At 37.7% G+C, this 15957-nt stretch overlaps 1 protein-coding gene across 2 annotated transcripts in view; it reads left to right on the top strand.

Annotated features, from left to right (window-relative positions):
- The window catches only part of UNC79 (unc-79 homolog, NALCN channel complex subunit), a gene marked incomplete at both ends in the record, with an annotated part of 106478 nt that overhangs the window by 66069 nt on the left and 24452 nt on the right, over positions 1-15957 (top strand). For both annotated transcript variants that reach the window (XM_084208555.1, XM_084208554.1), the window contains 10 exons: positions 423-539; positions 2550-2633; positions 4279-4381; positions 6106-6246; positions 10221-10259; positions 11221-11333; positions 11418-11503; positions 12336-12509; positions 14056-14124; positions 14708-14818. In XM_084208555.1, the coding sequence (XP_084064681.1) occupies positions 423-539; positions 2550-2633; positions 4279-4381; positions 6106-6246; positions 10221-10259; positions 11221-11333; positions 11418-11503; positions 12336-12509; positions 14056-14124; positions 14708-14818 (1037 nt within the window). The remainder of the gene's footprint in view (positions 1-422; positions 540-2549; positions 2634-4278; positions 4382-6105; positions 6247-10220; positions 10260-11220; positions 11334-11417; positions 11504-12335; positions 12510-14055; positions 14125-14707; positions 14819-15957) is intronic.

Genomic DNA, 15957 nt, shown 5'->3' with positions numbered 1-15957 from the left:
AGGATGCTGTGGTACATATTGTCAGTGACTTTGTTTTCCTAGGGTCAGCATGGACACAGCAGTCCTCATCCTTTGCTGGGAGGAGACTGAGTTTCCTTCCTTGCTACTATGTATGTGAGTGAGATTTGAATGTACATTTATTGCCTCCCAGCATGGGAGTTTTGGGATAGCATCTTAGCTCTTCCCAGATACCAAGTCTTTTGATTAGCTTTCAAAATATTTGGAGAAAAAAAGGCACTGACAGTTGACACAGTGAACCCAAGTCTGTATGAGAGGTGCATATTGAATTGAGCAAGATCCTTAGAGCCAGCCATCATTGTCATTTTGGTATTTATATCATGCTGGCTTGTAAGATCAGGAAATGAGTGTAGTTCTAAATGTTGTCTGAGCTCCTGAAATCCTTTTGCATTTCTGACTTGCAGCTCAGTTCAGACAAATGAAAAGAGGCTCTTTGGGAGCTCTGACAATGAACCAGCTAATGAAGAGGCAGCTGGAACACCAGTCTAGTGCTCCCCACAATATCAGCACTTGGGATACTGGTGAGCTGCATTTATTGTTCTTTATTTCTATTTCCTAAACCAATTACTGTGTAACAATCCACTTTAAAAAAAAAAGGGAGTATTTCCATTCTACCATTGCAGATAAGTGATCAGTATAGAGTCTAAAGTGAATCTTTATAGACAGTGCAAGATTATCACCTAGTAAGTGTTGGAATAGTTACATATTTGGGAGGTAGACCCTCTGGTACACTGTTGTCCCTTTAATTGTGCATATTACTCAAATTATTTCCTGGTCTCATTGAAAGAAATGGAATAATCACAGTTGAATTCATTAGGTCTAGGTTTTCATCCCTGGTGCATGGAATCATTTATTTGTATGTGTGTTTACAATGGTGTTGTCACACCACAGAGTTGTGCCTTCTACCAGCCAGTTTTGTTTCTCTTTAAAGAAGTTTTCACCAACTCATGCTGAACACCTGAAATTTCTGTTAACTCACTGCTTTTGCTCCTTTTAAGATGAATGCAAAGCAATGAAAACTGAATTAAGCACATAATTTTTTCACCACTCATTTCATTTGTTTCTTATTTTCTTCTGTAAAACACTTTCAGTTTTACTAAATTCATAGCAGATGTCACAAAACCATTCTGGTTTATCAAAAATTCTAGATATTTTAGTGCCCATTTTGATGTTACTGACAATAAAAAATTGTCCTTCTCAGGAATTTATCAGCAGATGTAGATGCATCTAGAGAAAGGAATGCTTAAAATATCATATGGAACTTAGCATGCTGAATGAATGTGTTACCATCAGCCCTGGACAGCTGAGTTGAAATTTTTGGTTAATTTAGTCTTCAGCATCGTGTTCCATCAAACTAAGCTGTGTAGCTGAAGAGTGGCTGAAGTTATGGTGCATAGTTCAGGATTATCCTTTCTATTCCAGTCTGCTGAATAGCATGCTCAGCATGAAACCCTTAAGTCATAAAGGTCGGAATTTGCCAGTGGTAACAATGGGGGTTTTGTTCTAAAAGCAGGTAAGTTTGTTTATTGAAGAGACTTAGCTGGATCACCTAGTCTCTCAGGCTGGGTTTTAGAGATTTAAAAGTTACTGCCTTTGTTCTGCAAGGAGTACTTAGCCTGTCTTCAAAATGAGCAGGTCAATACTCAAAACTGTTCAGAATCTCTGTCTAGTTAATCCTGTTCCAAATCTAGTAGCTTTCTTCACATTTATGACTTTTCTCTCCAATATTCAATTCAGCTAAAGGCCTTCAAGCATGGAGAGGGACAATTAAATGGTCTTTTCTGGAAAGCTTGCATCTCTCAGTCTCTTGTTCAACTACTAGCTTCAAAGTAAACTTTTTATTTGGACAGGCTTTTTTTTTTTTGTTTTTTTGGGGGTTTTTTGGGTTTTTTTTAGGACAAATGATCAGTGTGACTGTCATTTCAATGCCACCCCACAATTTTAAGACTCATTATACTCATGCATACCAACTAGGAAGTAGTCTCATCCCACATAAACATGTGTGTTTGGTCCACGCGTGCTTTATTAATTTATTTTTTATTACCTTGGGTAGGTGTCATGTGTGTCTTCCATCTTATTTCAAATCACTCTTTTCCCAAGCTTGCTGTCTGCAAAAAAAAAAAAAAATTGTTTTGTGCCTGGCTTCTGTCAGTACAAATTATATCTTCTAGTGTATTCGTATTTCTAAACACTTGTTTCTTTTTCTTTTTGTGGTTCATATATTCCGTATCTTGTAGAATCTTTATAGCTAGCATTTCCTTTCCTGTTTAATAACTCTTGTGTAAAATGCCTTTAGTTTTAGGTTGTCTGTGTCCTTTTTCCTGTATGGACTTCTTTCTTTCTTTCCTCTTCCTTTCTATGCTTAAAAAATTAACTATTTTCTTTCTTCTTTTTTTTTTTTTTTTTTTTTTCCTATAGCAGTTGTATTTGTCTTTCTCTTGTTGTAACTGTTTAAGACTTGTGGTGCAGTTGTCTGGTGACAGGTGCTGGATTTGTGGTTCTGGAGACTGAAGTTCTTTCTTTATTCACAGAGCAGATACAGCATGGAAAGAGGCTGTGCAATGTCCCTGTTTGCCTAAACCCAGATTTGGAGGGACCACCACTGAGAATCAGAGGTTAGTTCAGTGTCTGTTTGACCTGGTCCTCTGCCAAGACTGCCAGGAAGATTTCATGGTTAATACAGAATAGTGCTGAATTTTGTGTTCTGTTCAGCTGTTAAAACCCTCAACTGTCCTGCAGAAAGTATAGAGTGGCTGAATCTCATTTCTGTATAAACTCTTCTCCCTCACAGCTGAAATACACCCAGACTCTCTTACAGCTCTGCAATGGGGCAGTGACCTACTTTCTTTGCCTAAATCATGTTTTTTTCCTGCTGTTCACTGGGCAAGAGAGGACATTTTTGAGTATTTAAGTCTTATTCCAACATTGTAACATGCATTATGACTGCTTTTAGCATTTGTGTGCTGCAGTGGAACTTACATCTGGAGAATATGACAGTGAAACTTTGAAAGTCATGGCAGATTGGTCTTTAGGCATCTGAGAGGGGAAGAAACACCTGGATACAAAATCTATACCTAACATTACCCTGCATTCTGGATGTTTTTCTACATTACTCTGGAGTATTCTAGCCTTCCTGAAGTATCTGCTCATATCCAATAAAACCTTAGGGAGCAATTATAAAGTTCTGTACTATGGATGTGAAAGAAATGTTTCCTTCATGCTTCATAAAATGGTTATTTAAAATCTGCCTTATTCTCATTTCACTCCACTTTTGTTGAGTTCAGAAATTGTGGGAGCTTCTTAGCTAATTTTGCCTGAGAGCTGTTGTTAAATTTGCTTTTTCTGCAGTAACCAGGATTTTGTTATAATAAATTCCACCTAAATCTTGCATAGAGAAGCTTTCTCCTTTTTCCATAGTTAAATATTACCAGAGCAGGCTGACGTTGACATTAAATCTGAATCTACAGATTGAAGCAACCAGAAAGAAATTTGGCAATGGATTATTTAAACTGTAATTCGGGAAAGCAGAACTTGGAGAAGTGAAGAGTTTGGATCTCCCATAATACATGGCTTTTCCTAATAAAATAAGCATCTATCAGAAATTAGGTGCACAAAAAGTGCCAAGGGCAAAGTGAGCCCCACACGTTGGCATGATCGCAGTGGCTGTGCTCTCAGCTGAAAAACTCAGCTTTGAAGGTTAACGATACTTTTGAAGATTTTCAATGGAAAGCATTTCTAATGATCAGCCCTTCAATGTTCTCAATTCATTATGAATTATTTCTTCTCTCTGTCCTTTCCTGGTTTACCTCCTATGGGTCTGTTAGGATAGTATGATTAGATTGATGACCTGGTGTTGAGACATGTGAACTTAATTCCTTCTTCATTTAACTGAGAACTATGGGAAGTTAATTCCCAAAATGTATAGGGGAATACTGCAGATCTTCTGATGTCCAGTCTCATAGCAACTGTAAAATCATCTTCTCTATCTAGTAGATAACAATTGCATCCAATTTCCTGGAATTTATGGTTTATGTTATTTTTCCCCCAAGGTTTTATCCATTTTTAATTGCTCGTTCTAGGTAAATGGAATAATCTGGCAGAAACAAGGAATGTGCTTATATGTCTTTTTATAGACACAATTTATTTCTTATTTCTAGGCATAGTAAAGCCATTATACTTTAGAAGCCTGCTCATTACACATTTTGGATTTCTGTTTGATGAGTCTTTCCTTTCCTAAATTCTTTTCCTAATTGTCTTAAGGTGCTACAAAATCTAGTTTGCTGTCAGCACCCAGTATAGTCAGTATGTTTGTACCTGCGCCAGAAGAATTTGCTGATGACCAGCCCATTCTGATGACTGACAAGTAAGTGTTTTTTTTTTCTCTCCTTTCAAAGAACTAGCTGAACTTTAAATATGTCAAGTAGAGGTTTACTTGATGCAAATACAGAATCCATTCCATCATTTATCTCTATGCTAAGTTTTTTTTTTTTACCCCAAGGTAAACATTTTCTAAACACTGCTAGCAAGATGTGTTTTCAATTCAGTAGGACCTGGAGATTGTGCACAGGTGAAATGATGACTCAGACTATTGTGTGTCCACAGAGGTCAGGGGAAGCACTTTCCATCTTACTTATTTCAAGGGTTCCTTGTGATCCATCAGAAACCTCTTTTTTCTGAGGGGAAAAAAAAAAGAAGTTCCATTTAAAAATTCCTTTGGGTTTCTGTTGAAATCAGTAGCTGTTGATGTGTCATCATGTGTATTCTACATAGCATTTTTAATGCTGATACTCACTGATCCTCAAAGCTATGGCAAACCTCTATTGTTTGGTAAAAATGCCTGTAAAGGGAATGTTAAACAGAAGTGTACTCATTTAATAGAGAAGTAAAGCAGTCAGCAGGGAGCCATGCATTGATTTGTTCAAAACTTGGGAAGAGAAACCGCAAGCTCCTGTGTGTGCTCAGTCCAGTGGACAGACAGACATGCAAGGATGATCACTGGAGAAGACAGGGCCGTTGTGCAGGCTGTGACTGCTATTGGACCTTATTGTGTGACAAAGTGAAGCATCCCAAAGTTAGTCTGGTCTGTGGCACTTCCCTTGGCCATTTCACCAAAGCTCAGGCACTACCTATTAACATACAGACCAGCTGGGCTTGACTTCTATGACTTTCTTGCCATATTTTCTTTATGTTCAGTAAAAAAGGCCAGAAAATTGCCTGTTCAATTCCATTAAGTTAAAATCTCACAATCTGTTGGAGTCATTAGCAACAGATTGATCAAATTAAGGCAGCCTCCTTACTGGGCTGAGATAAGCTGATTTCCCACATTGGTTTGCCTTTTTCCTAGGTTGTGAAAGCCTGTCTCATCTCTCCCAGATCTGACATCCCCTTTATAATTAGACATTTTGGAGCCTTTTCAGACCTCCTTCAGTTGTCTTTGAGTATTTCAGGAAGGATAAGTGACTCAGCAGCAAATCTGCCCTGGGAAAGGAGACTTTCCTGACATCTAAGGTTCTGTGCCCCTGAGATGTCTTTTCATTTATTTCTTAATAGCTGTAACTGCTGTGGGAACCAATCAGATCATTGTTTTCTAATTGTAAAATTTGTTATTCATAATTCATGACTGACAGGAAGGGCAGTGTGAAATTGTTCCATCTCTTTAACATCATCTGTGAGTGTCATTGTTTGTGTCCATGGTGCCTGGGACTTAGCCCAAGCTGCACAAATTGGCTGTGCTCACATTGTGGAGGGCCAGACTGCTGCAGACTCCTCTTGGGCAGTGCAAACTGATACAGTCCCATAGAGTGAGGGAGCTGGAGTACAATTACCAATGAAGGACTCAAAACAAGGCCTGCTTTGGCCCTCTTCCATTTGTCACTAAAGAAACAGGCAGTGTAGCTAGTGAGAAGTTTTATTAATGTTCAAAAACTATGGACTGTCACTAATTATAGAAAGATCACAATTACATTGTCTTTCTAAATAAATGTGGAATAGAATGTACTAAGTAATAATACTTTTAATTAAACACAGATTTATGCATAGTAATGCTTTGTATGAAATTTGTTAACATCATTAAAAATTTCCTTGCAGGTGCCATGACTGTGGGGCTGTTCTTGAAGAATATGATGAGGAAACACTAGGCCTGGCCATAGTTGTGCTCTCAACCTTCATTCACCTCAGTCCAGACTTGGCTGCTCCTCTGCTGTTGGACATCATGCAGTCTGTAGGAAGGTAAATTCAGGATTTTCCTCTCTCCAACAAGATTGAAAGGATTTTGTGCCTGGAATTGGGTTTACATAAACTTCAGTATGCAAAGGTGTATATTTTAAAACTCTTAAGTGAATAACATCTGGTTCCGTCTTGTGTCTTTGTTACTCATAATTTTATAAATTTCTTATGTAACTTCTTCCACTGTCAGTTTAATTTTTGGCAGCTCCTTTGATATTCTCCCCTTTTACCCTCCAAAGGGAAATTCCAGCTCAGGAATCTCCTCAGCTTGTCCCATTCTAAGCAGTGATGTAAAGGATAAATTCAGATTTCCCACAGTACCCTTATTTATTTTCTACTCTGTTATGTGAACAGCAACTGTAGCAGAAATTGATGTGCTTCTCAAGCTTGGTTATTGAAAGAAAATTCTACTGTTAGTTTTTATTCCTCCTGCTAGCTGCTCCTTAAAATGGTTGGTTTTTTTGTTCTTTTTTTTTTTTTTGTCCTGCCTCCTCGTGGTTTTTGTACCCCATTTGTCAGAATTTATGCTCTTGTCTGCTTTCATTTGAGACAGGGCTCAATCTTTTTGAAGGAAGCCTTCTCTTTTCTAATAACTTCCCTTACCTTATTTTCCTCTGCTCTCTTGAAATCTTTCTTAACAACTAGAGTACCTTGGCCCTGTGTTTCTAGTGTAATGCTCATAAACAGCTTCTGTGCTTCTTACAAAATTGCATTCTCTTGGCTCCACCCTTGTTGCTGCTTTGACACAATTTTTTGCTTTTATGTGGCTCCTGCTTTAGAAGTTATGCAGGAATGTGGTCAGCTTTTCTGAACTTTGCTCCTGGAGGACTGTTGACTCCTAAGTATGATCATTCATTAGCATACTTGACGCTCTTCAGGGTTTTCAACCATATTTTGTATGCTAGGTGAAAATTTGCATTGCCTTGTAAGGGCTTCCAAACCTGCTGCTGTGTGAAATTCTCTGAGAAAGTCTTGAACATTTGCTGCCATTATTTTTTTCTTGTTACTTTAACCAGTGTGCAGGGGATAATTAAGGTATACCACTACCATTGAATTTTGTGTGGTTGCTGTCTCGGCCACTTCCACAACTTCTTGCCTCAGAGGAGGGATGGATATGATGAGGTCTTCCAGAATAAATTTCTGAGCAGCACCAGACATGCAGAAACATTGCACAGCTCTCCTCATCCACGTTCCTTTTGGAGGCTGAAGTTCAAATTGCTTGACTGTGGCTTCTGTAGAGGCATGTCTCTCCACAGCCCTGCTTCTCCACTCCCTCCCAGTTCCATTTCAGCACAGCAGCTCTTCAAATCCTCCATTTCCATTAATTGCAAGGCTGCAGTTCCCTGCTGTCTCTGCCAATTAACTCTGATGGAGGCAGAGTTTCTGACCTAGATGGATGCTGTCCATTCTGTGTGACTCTTGTAAATACAGCAGTATTATAGCTACAGAGAGGAAATAATTTGGAAGATGAATTATGCAGGGGTGAGGGATAAGTGGGCTACCTCTTTCTGTGTTTTGAGTGGGAAATGCTGCATCTTTAGAGTGAGACAGCTGATTGTTTTAGAGCAGCAGATAACAGTGCAAACATGGGGTATTTCTGATAAATGTCCTGTCTTGTTCCTGTTGGTTGCAATTTCTGACAAATTCTAGGTCCAAGAAGAGGCTCCCCACAAAGGAATTACTTTGAAAATATGCAAAATAAGTAGTGTATATAAGCAGAGAGGCATTCAGGCGCCTCATATATGTACCTTGCTCTGTTTTTCATCAAGTGGTGCCATTTATATATATATAGCTCCAAATACCCATCTAACTGCAGAAGTGAAAATGAATTAGACTTTTTGCACTTTTATTCTTACTAATAGAGCTACTACTTTAATGCACAAAAGGGGAAATAAGGAGTTAGGAAGTCCCAGGTGTTTCAGGACCTAAACAATACACAGAAAGATTTTCAAAAGTTATTTTGGTACCCACAAGCACAGATAGGCATCTGTTGGGATTTTCAGAAGGGAAAAAATTTCTGGGTTCAGGTTACTGACACTTAATGGTTGAAGTGTTTCTAAGACTCTGATGGGCATTTAAATTTATGATCTGATTCCTTAATCAAGATTTTTGACTTGGTTATTCTTATTTAACTGATTTCCAGTGAGATTTAGCTTTCCAAGCATTAAAGCTGTGTTTGAAAGTTAAATTTAGGCTTGAGTTTGTGAGGAGCTGTGAAAAGCTTAACTTCTGTTCCTAACAAATACAGATTTGAACACATCCCTTTCCTGTTCTGCTTTGTGGTCTGCAAAGTAGAGGTAATGATGAGATTTCATGGCATTTGTGCAATAAAATATTTAGAGTAGTAATGATAAATATATACAGACCGTACGTTTTGGAAAGTTTCAGATGTTCCCAAGCGTTTGCTGTAGTTCATGTCAGGTGAAATTTTTCTAAAGTTGGAACTTAGTGTTTTGTTTGTCAGAAGCCCCATGCTTGCATTATCACATTCAAAAGGAGAGAAAAATATTAGACTTTGATTTCTTTTAGAAGAAAGATTTTACATTGTTGTGTTTCTGTACTTCAGTAAATTTTGGAAAACAGGTGTCATGTCCATTGGGCATGTGATTGGTCTCATTGCATTCTGCAGAAATCCTTGTGTGCCTTAATGTAAGCTGCTGCTACAGTCATTCCAGAATGAAAGCCTGTATTGCTTGGTGGTAGCTTCAGACCTTTCTCCCCCAGAATTAGCTTTGCACACCAGAAATGATATGTTGTGTTTTAGTGTGGATTCCTCTTAACAATACTGGAGTCAGGAACTCTAATGTGTGTTTCTGATTTACACTAGAACAACTGAAGATAATATGATCTTTAATCCCCTGCACCATCAAGTTTGAGATTGTTGGAAGTATGTTGTGTCCCCAGCTTGTCATGCATAGTTCATGAAAATCACCATAATTTTGTTTCACGCTGTTGCATTTGACTGAGCTGCCTAAGTGTCCTTTTTGGATTTTATTAGTTGATTAGAGAGGAAATTGTCTTCAGAACAGGGGTTGACCAAGGATGAGCAACAGCTAAGTCCAGGATAAAAGGATCACTAATCAAAAAAATCCCATTGAAGATTAGATATAAAATAGTGTAGCTCTATGAACTTTTCCCTTGGACTTCTCAACTTACACCATCTGAAATACTGATTTGCAGCAGATTAAAATAAGAATTTTATTTTGTATATAAGGGATGCTTCCAATTTCCATCTTTATATTGGCTTTACAGCGTGCAGCTTTTTAGTGGCTTTTGGTATTAAAGGTGTTTTGCTTTGATATTGTCAGCCCTGATTCTATTCATTTACATTTCCTGCATATTGAAGTGCGTGATTTTACATTAAGATTGGGTTCAGTATTTTCACCCCCGAATGCCTGTATTAGGCTTTAAAGTCTATATTTAGGTACTAAAATAAATGACCTGATTTTTGAGAATACAGCAGTTCTCATCTGACTTTGGAAGAGCTTGTAGGTAATTAGTGGTTTTGAAATGAGGCTAGTTATTTAGGTGCCAATATCTGAAACTAGAAGCCTCAATTTAGAGGGCCAAGCAAAGAATTTTTGCTTAGTCTGTGTTGCTGCATTAATCAGAAACTATTCAGTCAGTAGGCAGCTTCTGGCAAACTTTTTTTCTCTCAAAAAAATTAGTTATCCATGATATGCTGTAGGGCAAAAACATTACTTCATTATCTTTGTGCTACTAGAGGGAGGCAAGATTTGTCTTTACAGCAGTTGAGCATTAGTGAGACTGCAAGACTGAATAGAGTTTATGTCATGCAAATGTGATTTTTCTGAATTTAGGTGCTCTTCAGAAGATCTTTATGTTAACATTTTAAATGCCCTCTAAAATTTGTGTGTGTTATATATTTAAAATAGTACTTTATTGTCTTACTTAAAAATGAAACATACACACAAAAAAAGCATATGAGTTTCAATTTCTTTTTATTTCTATTCCAGGTTGGCATCAAGTACCAGTTTTTCTAATCAAGCAGAAAGGTATGGTAGCAAAGGATACCTTGACAAAAGTGAAACAATCAGTCTAAAGCATCATCTTCCCTGACTCTAAAATCAACAAAATTTAACTTTTAAAAAATGTTATTTAATATTTCCGAGTAAAAGGAAAAAAAAGCCCTTTGCACTTATTTGAAATATCCTTATTTGAAATTTTCTGGAGATGAACAGGAGCCCATATTCATAAGTGTTAAAGCTGGAAAAAATCAGATTCAGATGCTGTTTGGTCTTCACAATTTCAGTGCAGCTTTTTCTAACTGGTTCTGTGTTCAGTATTTGTCTTGATAAACTATCTCCATAAATTCAATCAAGTGAATCCTCCTTTGCCATGGAGAATCCCTGGTAGTGATGCCTCATTATGTAAATCAGATGCTGAATAGGATAAATTCATTTTGTGCAGCTGTAAAGCATGTTAAGATGTGCAATTTATGAGTAAATAGATAATACTTAGGCTTTTAAAATGAAACCATGCATTTATGAATGATTAGGGAGTACTTGATCTTTTGAAGGAAACTGCAAGAAGCAAATGAATATTATAATGTTTTTGTTTACCTGTTGTTCATGTGTTTTATGAAAAGCCAGAAACCTTATTATGTGTCACTGAAATACACAAGGTGAGAGCAGGATTATATTTCAAATTCACATGACTCACAAAAAAAACTATGTGGGGAATCAGGAAAAATACAGGTATTTATTGAGACAAATACTTTAAGTATGTGTATGTAATTTTTAAATCTATTTATAGTTGAGCTCAAGTCAGAAAATAAACATGCTGTACTTTTTTTCAGGATCGGGACACTTCTGTTTTTGAGTGTCTCACTCGTAACTGAACAATTCCTTAATTAAAAAGAATAGCATCATTTTTATTTCCTCCCTGTAGTCAGCAATGACAAGTGTTTAATCTGCAATGCAATTTTTGTCTTCTTTTATATTCCCTCATTTTCAGCATGATGATCCCTGGAAATGCTGCAGGTGTGGCCAAGCAGTTCCTCCGCTGTGTGTTCCATCAGCTGGCTCCCAATGGCATCTTCCCTCAGCTCTTCCAGAGCATTATTAAAGGTAATGTGCAATATCTGAGTGCATTTCTTACCCTCAGGTTCCTCTGTATGAACAGCCAGTGTGAAAATGTCATTCAAATTTCAGATGGAAGCTTCTTACGGACATTGGCTACGTCTCTGATGGACTTCAGTGAGCTGAGCTCCATTGCTGCTCTGAGTCAGCTGTTAGAGGTATGTTGAGAATTGGCTGTGTTAGCGATGCTAATTTTATTAGTATTATCAGGGTAATTTCTCCTCATGCGAGTTCAAACTTGCTTCATCAAAAACATTGAAGTTTTGTTTTGTCCTCCCTGGAAGTAATCAGGCTGCCCTCACCACTGGTAGTGTGCCCCATTCCTTCCCCAACCACTGCTTTTTGTTTTCAGGAACATTTCTACTCATACATCTCAGTTCTCCCTCTTCATTTTATCTGATGACACTTTCTCTTAAGTATTCCAAAAATCTGTTGCCTGCCTTTCACTGACTGCCTCCTATGCAGCTGGCTTATTTCTACTGTACCTTTTCTCCTGCTAGACCTAGTCACTTGCATGTATCCTGCTCTTCCAAGAACATGGCAATTGCCTCGTACAGGATGTTGGCACCACTTCAAAACTGCTCATGTCTTTTCAGGCCTCACCCTAGGACACAAGCCACAAAAGCGTACGTGGTCTGTGGAACATTAATGAACATATCTTCTTTGAAACTGTCTAAAGGAAAACATGAAAAATCTGCTGCTGAATACTTTGAGTTTTGCTTTTTCTACTGCCATGCCAGTCTAAGCAGATTATGAGTTAGACCCTGCTTACAACATTTAGGCTCAAAATCTTTTGGTCAGTGCTTTAGGAACTGCTAGACTAACTTTCACATACACAGCTCAAATTCCCAGCACAACACTATCATTAACATAATAGAAAAAGTATAGAGTATTTGGTCTCAACAAATTAACCTCAGCACTTCCAAATGTCGTGTCAGGGACCATTTCTGCACGTGTATGATCGTTCACAGTTCTCGTTTCTTTTCCCAGGGTTTAAACAACAAAAAGAATTTGCCAGCAGGGGGTGCGATGCTCCGCTGTTTGGAAAACATTGCTACCTTTATGGAAGCCTTGCCAATGGATTCCCCCAGCAACCTCTGGACCACAATTAGTAATCAGTTTCAGACCTTCCTTACAAAACTCCCGTGTGTTTTGCCTCTTAAGGTATGATGTGTGGGCATCTGAAACAAGCTGTGCTGACATTGGTCAGAATGTACCGAAACTGTGCGTAAACTGTGGATAACCAATCAGAGTGGGTTGTTGTGAATGTTTCCTAATGATTCAGCTGATGTTTCCAGAGGACTGGATTTATCGTATCTCTGATCCATCCCTTTAATTATATTTTCTGTGGGTAACAACAGCAACTCTGACCTGGGGTACTTTTCACTTCTTTCTCCTATGCATTTTCTATACCCTGTCTTTGTCAGATACTGCATTTGAGACAGTCAGTATTTAGACAATGAAAATCCATCTGGTTTTAACTGTTGAAACGAAATAAAACTCTTAAGAAGAGCAGCACCACCTAATTAATTTGCTGAAAGTACACAGTAGCCAGACAGGCAGAGAGAACTGAAACTACTGGGACTTGGGCCTAGCCTGTTTGGCTGACCAGGTTGTAGTTCTCGTTGTAATAGAATATTGTTACAGAAACTGAATGCAGGAGCTCTGGGCTCTGATTTTTCAGAGCTCAGAAGACATACAGCAGGATCTTATCTCCTGGTGTGTATATTTCAGCAAACACAGTAAAAACTTCTGAGTCTTTCCAGTAGACTCCAGTAAATTAAATGGAATTCTGATGCGCTTAATCTGTTTGCTATGGTGTGAATGAACCCAGTGGTAATTTCTTCTGTACTAAGCAGTGTTGTTCCATATAGGCTGAGGGATCAAAAATCTAAATCTGTGACTGATAACATTGTGTTAAATTGGTTGTCACCACCTGGCTACATGAATGATATTAAATTCCTTAGCACTAATATGCAATAATCAGATCTTGAAACATCTTTAGATTTTGGTAAATTGTGGCATTATCCTTCAGCACTTACAAAGACAAACAGGCAATAACCATTCCCTCTGTGTACTAGCCACCCCAATCTGCTGCATCTTATGTTACTGAAATAAATAAAAAGAAATTAATTGGGTCTTAGTGGTTCCAACTGCACATCCACCATTCACAGAACCTTTAGGTGGAGGCTTTACTCTGATTTCCCTTCTATTCATGGGAGGTATTACTAGTGATACAAGTAAAGCAATTGCTTGCTCCGGAACTTTCCATCTCCTGTTCTTTTCTTTAGGGTCGTAGGAGAGACTTTGCTATTCTAGATGTTTACAGCAGGGGTGAGGCACGACAATGGATTGATCCTGAAAAGTCCATTTTGTGCTGTAATCTGTGTGATTTACTTGAAATAAAGATTAAAAAAATAAAGGTTGTGAGATGTCTTAATATATGAGGGAAAATATCATAGTACAGAACAAGCACAAACATGTAAAGTAAGGTTGATGGTGTGCACCGATGATGTTACCACTGAAGTGGTGGATTTTGTGTTCAAGGATAAGCCAGTTTAGAGAAAGTAATTAAAAGTCAATCACTGGGGATCATTTTTCAGACTTCACTTGTAAATTATTCATAGCTGCTACCACTATAAGCAAGATATGTACATAGAAAGGCACTAACTTGTTTTCTTTTCCTTTTTTTGTCTTCAAATATGTTCAGTGTTCTTTGGACTCTAGTTTAAGAATCATGATTTGCTTGTTGAAGATACCTACCACTAGTGCCACCAGGGTAAGTTCCAAGAAGACAAAATTCTATTGCCTCAGATATCGCCAGCCTGTGCAATTGTGTGAATGTGTTCATTTCCCCTGGCTAGGAAAGCATTATATGTAAGCATAAAATTGTGCAGTCCAATACTGTTTGGAGAGTGATAAGAGCTTTGGAATCTAGGTTACAGTAAAGTGGAGGTAGAATTACATTCTTGTGTGGGTGTGAATGTATATCTTCTTGAAGATTTAAAGTTCTTTTTTTTCCCTTCTTTTTTTTTTTTCTTTAAAAAAAAGAGTAATGAGCTTCCTTAGAGGTTTTTCAGTACAATTCCACTGAAGTCAGTGAGATTTTCCTGCATAAACTATACAGAATCTCTTATAAACACTGTGTCACAAGTGAAACTATTTTCTAACTTTTTGTTTCTAACTTCTGACAGAAGCATGAAGGCATGTGATACAGCTGTTTGACGAAAACAGTGTGAATCCCAGGCAGATAGCCTCTGAGCTAAAAATAATGTTGTTCCATTCAGGCATTTCAGGGTTGGAATGCTTCTTTGCTGTTTTGGGCAATGAGTTATTGATTTCTGTAAAACATGTCATTGCAGAGTCTTCTGGAACCTTTTTCAAAATTACTGAGTTTTGTAATTCAGAATGCTGTCTTCACTCTGGCCTACCTGGTGGAACTATGTGGTTTGTGCTACCGAGCCTTCACAAAGGTAACAGTGACACTGTATCTTCCTTTAGGGACAAGTGAAAATAGGACAAAATTCTGCTTCCCACCAGTAGTTTGGAAGTAAAGATGGAATCAGTATCAAGTTTCAGGCATGTCAATAGTTTTGACATAGTTTGGTTAATCAACTAATGATCGTGGTTCATTGCCTTTTAATAATGCTGAGTTTTACATTCACAGTAAAGGCACAGATGATGGGAACCTGCTGCAGATGTTGCTCAGAAAAGTTTTTTGATGTGATTTTTGGAACTTTGACATTTTTTCTCATATTGATAAGATACCTGGTATTCATTCATCACTTAAAATGTCTGTACAGTCATATCTGTCCTGGTGCACAAGTTTAGCCTTTCACACTTGTGAGTAAAGTAAAAACTTAAATATTCCTGGCAGTGCCTTTTGAGAGCACAGCTGTGGGGGGAAGCAGTAGACAACTGACTAAAATGGAAGACTCCAAGTTAGGAGTTTCCATCTTAGATCCTGTTTATTCTGTATTGGATATTTTCCTTTGGCTGTTGCTGTGTGAAAAAGAGAACAGTATATGTACACTTTAAAAAAGTTTTAAAGATTCCTGGATGAAAGCTATGGCATAGAAATAAGTTATTGCTTGGGTTAATTTTTGTAGCTATTGGTGAGAAGTTTAACAACAAAAAAGCAATTGAGCCCATGGTCATGTATACTCCATTCTGTAGATTGTCAAGGTACTGAGCAAAAATGTTGCTTTAGCCACTAGGTGCAGAGTTTTCCATCCTTGCTACATTTGTCAGAGCAGTAATTAATCCTCAGGAAACACTTTGTCATAAGTAGCTACATGATTTTCTATTTTGATAATGTACAACTGGAACATGCATTCTTTGAGTCTTGTTAAGACTTAAAATATCACTGTACAAACAGTGAAGAAGTGATGAAAGCAATGGCACTCTTGCAGAAAAACTGCACCACAAGAAAATAAGAAACATTTTTACAAAATGTAATGGCTTGAAACATTAAATAGAATTAATTAACAGTATGTTTAATGACAGCAAGCAAGCAAGTTCTAGCTTTTTGTCTAATTTGAAAGAGAAGACTTTATGCTGGGGAATAATCCTGAAGAGATTATACTGTCGAATAATCCGTAAGAGATTGCCT

The sequence above is a fragment of the Fringilla coelebs genome, assembly GCF_963513975.1.
Source record: "Fringilla coelebs genome assembly, chromosome: 6".
Classification (NCBI taxonomy): Eukaryota; Metazoa; Chordata; class Aves; order Passeriformes; family Fringillidae; genus Fringilla; species Fringilla coelebs.
Note: the sequence above shows the minus strand (reverse complement) of the source record. Positions and strands in the feature narration are given on the sequence as shown.